The sequence below is a fragment of the Musca vetustissima genome, unplaced genomic scaffold (assembly GCF_032173495.1).
Source record: "Musca vetustissima isolate MV318-11 ecotype Yass unplaced genomic scaffold, APGP_CSIRO_Mvet_v1 utg58588, whole genome shotgun sequence".
NCBI lineage: Eukaryota > Metazoa > Arthropoda > Insecta > Diptera > Muscidae > Musca > Musca vetustissima.
Genome location: NW_026878209.1, coordinates 31,796 through 37,473, shown reverse-complemented (window position 1 = coordinate 37,473; position 5,678 = coordinate 31,796). Strand labels below are relative to the sequence as shown.

The 5,678-nt window shown below is 32.6% G+C and overlaps 1 protein-coding gene across 1 annotated transcript; it reads left to right on the top strand.

Annotated features, from left to right (window-relative positions):
• Window positions 1–1,206: 1,206 nt before the first annotated feature.
• On the top strand, window positions 1,207–4,214 carry LOC133323037 (uncharacterized). Its single transcript, XM_061531996.1, has 3 exons — window positions 1,207–1,516; window positions 3,582–3,800; window positions 3,907–4,214. Exons 1-3 carry the CDS (start codon window positions 1,207–1,209, stop codon window positions 4,209–4,211), a joined length of 834 nt encoding a protein of 277 aa, XP_061387980.1. The 3' UTR covers window positions 4,212–4,214.
• Window positions 4,215–5,678: the final 1,464 nt, after the last annotated feature.

The following is a 5,678-nucleotide window of genomic DNA, read 5'->3' as shown; positions in this document are numbered from 1 at the left end:
ACCTAATGCAGTTTGGAGAATATGTGGTTTTAATATCGGTATCACATGCCACACAACTCGAACGAATATGGCTTTATTTGCAAGAGATATTTCCTGGTCGCGTTCTTTCGACGTGGTGTTTTTTTTATTTTATGTGCCTTCAATTATAACTCCTCAAAAATTTTGTAGAAAATATATTAACGACGGCCTAGACACGGCCACATAATTATCCAAATAAAAAAAATTTTGTTCGGACATCATTGCATATATTGCAATATCTAAAGAGCAGATTTTAATTTCAATAATATTTATATTTCTTATTCAGGTAAATATCTTCATTATTTAATAGTACTCTGTCCAAAAATACTTAAATTACTGTTATATAATAAATATTTCATAATGTTTTGTCTGGGCAACTATGATTACATTTTGCAATCTATCGCATTTTTTCACTTTCATGACAATGAAAATATTCTAAGGTCCAAAATACAAGTGACATTATAGCCATTGTCAACCGAAACGTTTATAAAATGTTAGGGTTCAACATTAATTAGTTTTGCATGAGAAGCTTTCATGAAAATGAAATTGTTTTTCTCTCACACGAAAATGTACAATGTCCATCGGCAAACAGTCGTCCATATTCATGTAGTGTAATATCTGTCTATGTATTAGCGTGGACATTGTACCAACTATGTTAGTAGATTTTTCCCGCTTTATTTCGGGGAAAGTGAATTTGGGGTGGTTTGAAAATAGTGAAAAAAAATCTGTTTTACTTTCGTTACCTTCAATGAAAATATGAAAGATTGTGGTGATGTTTTGGCCACACTTGACTGAATTTTATATTGAAGCTTTTCGAAATTGAGGAAAATGTCGCAACCGAATAAAAAACTATTTGCATGGCTTCAAATAGATGAGAGAGGGGGCAATAAAAAAAAATCAAGTGAGATTCTTCATTTACACAAGTGATGAAGAATCAGGGAGAAAAAACAGCAACCAAATAAAAAAATATCTATTTTGACCACAACATCTCATTAAAATAAATTTCTTTTCAATGGGTGACTTACAGACTCGTACCTAGTGGTGGATCTATGGTCAGTTTTGTAGTATAAATGGAAAATGTCATCAAACACGAAACATTAGTTACAATCATAACATCATCTTGGCAACAACATTACCAGCTTATCATCAACAAAATTTGGATAACCAAAAACAACAAATTCTATTATAATGCAGTCACCATGGAAAACTTTGGAGTATCTATTTTATTTGGGAATTTTCATACTATTGCTGAAATTTTCTGAAAGTGCCAGTGTTGATGTTGCCACCACAACCGAAAGATCTCTGAAAGATAATAGATCGAGTGTTAAACAAACTCTAGAGGAGTGCAATACATCATTCAGTTGGATATGTTTAAAAATTGAATTTGTGAAAATTCTGGAATATCTAACGGAACGTGACGAATTACGTCTATTGAATGGCATTAGTTTGGTGAAAGATCCTGAGGCGAATGAAATTAAAACTTCGGAATTAATGGCTGGTAAGTTGACATTATATTTTTTATTTAAATATACATTGGGTGCACATAAGAACATGAATATTAAAAATTAAAGTGGACAGTCCTTGGGTCCTAAACATGTGATATGAAGGGATATATTTGGATCAAACCAGGAACAAAAACAAATCGGTTTGTATTACCTGCCAGGATGAATTTTATCCTCTGGGAAAACAAAAATGGGGTGTATCCTTTATATGCGGTTCAAAATTTCGAAGGTGGATAGTGCCATTAATTGGGGCATATGTACACTCTTATATCTTACATAATCCTTCGAAAATATTAATTTAAACAAATTTAAATATTCATGATGTACGGACCGAACTTTGTATATCCTCGATCATGAGGTGTACGTTCCAAATTTTAGAAAAGGTTGAAACCTTCATGTGTAATATATGCTGTCTGCTAGTAGGCTGCTTGTGCTCAGGAAAAATAAAATTCTGTAAAACTGGACTAGGAACTTCAATGTATGGAAAAAAATACTTATTTTGAAATTCATTAGGTGGAGAACTTCAACGTATCGAAAAGTGAGGGAGTAAATATTAAAACCAAATACCAATCTCGAAAATTTTCTGGGGAGAAATTGCTTATTCACAAAGAATCTGCCCTGATGTTCCTTCAAAAAATGTTATTTAACCAGTGAGCGGAGCAGTATAACCGGATGGGGCCGACCATACGATGCCCTACGCAACTACCACCCTATTTAATTTTACACCGAAAAGTTTTGTCTGAATTGATCCTCTGAATATTCACCGATCAGTATCAAAACAGTCCTTCTAATGAGTTTGCCAGATTCCTTTCCTCACGGACAAGTTTGTGGCGTCTAGAGCGATACAAAAATTAAGATTCGGTTCTTTTCGTCCACAACCACATGACAATTTTCCGCCATCTAGTGTGGTAATGATAATTCTAAACAATATCAGAATACACAGAGACCTGTAAATATCCTACATGCAAAATTTCGAAATGATTAGTTCATAAATGTGGCCTGTATCATGTTTACAAATTATAATGGACAGACGGACAGACACAGGTCTAGAACTACTCAGTTAGTCAAGATACTTAATGACTGGTCTAGGACCACCACCCTGTCAACATAGTTGACACGCTTTTCGTGGACCTTTATAGCTCTCATGTTCCTTTAAAAATATTCTTTAAGAATCCACGCTTATAGCTCTCATTGACCTTTGAAAAATATTCTTTAAAAATCCACACTTATAGCTCTCATGGACCTTTAAAAAATATTCTTTAAGAATCCACGCTTATAGCTCTCATGGACCTTTAAAAATATTCTTTAAGAATCCACGCTTATAGCTCTTATGGACCTTTAAAAAATATTCTTTAAAAATCCACGCTTATAGCTCTTATGGACCTTTTAAAAATATTCTTTAAAAATCCGCGCTCATATCTCTCATGGAATTTTAAAAATATTCTTTAAAAATCCGCGCTTATAGCTCTCATGGACCTTAAAAAATATTCTTTAAGAATCCACGCTTATAGCTCTCATGGACCTTCAAAAAATATTCTTTTAAAATCCGTGCTTATAGCTCTCATGGACTTTTAAAAATATTCCTTAAAATTCCACGATTATTGCTCAGATAGACCTTAAAAAAATATTCTTAAAAAATCTGCGCTTATCGCTCAGATGGACCTTTAAAAAGTCTTTAAAAATGCAAACATATCGCTCAAATGGACATTTAAAAAATTCTTTAAAAATCCACGTTCATCGATCCAATGGCCTTTGAAAAATATTCTTTAAAAATCAACGCTATCGCTTCCCTGTTTTTAGCTCTTATGAACCTTTAACAAATATTCTTTAAATATCCGCGCATATAGATGGGCCTTAAAACATCTTTGTTGAGAATCCACACTAATAGTTCATATTTATCTTGCAAATCCATAATTTTTTGCAACTCTTAAATAAATATTTTATATACCATTTATTAATACGATTTTTATAGCAAAATATTTATCACATTAAACCAATAAAAATTCGATTTATTTCTAACATAAAATCAATAAAATATCTAATAAAATTTCCCCTTTTCAGATGTAGCACGCAGCTACCCAAATGATCCGAATGCCCGGATAAATGGTTTTATTGTTAACAAAATCAACAATTTCCTGCAAACACATTATTTACGCTTTAAATTGATTGATGATAAGACGGTAATGCAAGCCAGATCTATGGTGGAGACGGGACGCAAGGATAAATTTGGTAAAAAGGGCGGTCTGGAAATGTTACTGGCTGCCGGTCTAATGATGAAAGGTATGAGTCACTGAACCCAACTACACATGATAATAATCATAACAAAAAACTTAATATGAAAAGTTATATTAAATTTAAAAATTTTATTTCTCAACATCACTTACAGGCACTCTCATGGCCATGGGTATGGGTGGCATTGCTTTGATGGCCGGCAAGGCATTAATGGCCGGTCTCATGGCTCTGACATTATCCGCAGTAATTGGTTTGAAAAGTTTGGCCGGTGGCGGTGGCAAATCCCACACATATGAAATTGTAACAAAACCAATTTACACTTCAAGTCATACACACTCGGGTGGACATGACGATGGCCATATTGGACATGTCGGACACAGTGGCAGTGGCTATGCTGGATATGGACGTTCATTAAATTTGAATTTACCTGCAAGTTTAAAGGAGAAGAAATTCGATTAAAACAAAGTCTGGAAAGTGACATATGAGGGCGTACAAAAAAAACTACTGAACTGAATATTTAATGTGTAATGTAATTTATTTATTTAATAGAGTAAGATATTTATTTTGTCATGCAACGAAAATTAATAAAATATGAATAATGTATTTAAATTAAGAGGTGTTTTATTTGAAGAGAAATCAAAAAAATTAAAAAAATAAATGAAGAAAATTAAAGAGAGTCCAACGAAATAGGAAAAAATGAGAGTGAGAGAATTGTAATTTACACAAAATGCAAATCCACGCTTACTGCTGTGATATCCCCTGAAAAATATTCTTTCAAAAATCCACTCTTGTTGTTGATTTTTATTGTCTATGTTTATTTGTCAGATATCCCCTGAAAAATATTCTGCAAAAAATCTATGTTTATTTGTCAGATATCCCCTGAAAAATATTCTGTAAAAAATCCAGATATCCCCAGAAAAATATTCTGTAAAGAATCCACGCTTATTTGTCAGATATCCCTTGAAAAATATTCTTTAAAAAATCCACGCTTATTTGTCAGATATCCCTTGATAAATATTCTTCAAAAAAAAAAAAAAAAAAAAAACAAACACGCTTATTTGTGAGATATCCCTTGAAACATATTCTTTAAAAATCCACGCCTATTGTGCTGATAGACGTTGAAAAATATTCTTTAAAAAGCCACGCTTATTGTGCTGATATCCCTTGAAAAATACTCCTTAAGAACTCCACGCTTATTGTGCTGATATCCCTTGAAAAATACTCCTTAAGAACTCCACGCTTATTGTGCTGATATCCCTTGAAAAATACTCCTTAAGAACTCCACGCTTATTAAGCGGACATCCCTTGAAAAATACTCCTTAAGAACTCCACGCTTATTAAGCGGACATCCCTTGAAAAATACTCCTTAAAAACTCCACGCTTATTAAGCGGATATCCCTTGAAAAATACTCCTTAAAAACTCCACGCTTATTAAGCGGACATCCCTTGAAAAATATTCTTTAAAAAATCTACGCTTATTGTGCTGATATCCCTTGAAAAATATTCTTTAAAAAATCCACGCTTATTTGTCAGATATCCCTTGAAAAATATTCTTTAAAAATCCACGCTTATTTGTCAGATATCCCTGGAAAAATATTCTTTAAAAAATCTACGCTTATTTGTCAGATATCTCTTGAAAAATATTCTTTCAAAAATCCACGCTTATTGTTGTGATATCCCTTGAAAAATATTATTTAAAAAATCCACGCTTATTATTCGTATATTCCTTGAAAAATATTCTCTAAAGAATCCAAGCTTATTGTTGTGATATCCCTTGAAAAATATTCTTTAAAAAAATCCACGCTTATTGTGGTGATATCCCTTAACAAAATCCACGCTTATTGTTGTGATACACCTTAAAAATGTTTAAAATATCCAACGGTTTCTTGCTACGTTCCACCCTATGTATCAAATCAAAATACGTAA

What these genes read in the sequence shown, in the direction of transcription:
- LOC133323037 (XM_061531996.1), top strand. Translation starts at nt 1,207, where the DNA reads ATGCAGTCACCATGGAAAACTTTGGAGTATCTATTTTATTTGGGAATT. An exon ending in AACTTCGGAATTAATGGCTG is followed by an intron (nt 1,517 to 3,581) that starts GTAAGTTGACAT and finishes TCCCCTTTTCAG; the next exon opens with ATGTAGCACGCAGCTACCCA. An exon ending in TGCCGGTCTAATGATGAAAG is followed by an intron (nt 3,801 to 3,906) that starts GTATGAGTCACT and finishes CATCACTTACAG; the next exon opens with GCACTCTCATGGCCATGGGT.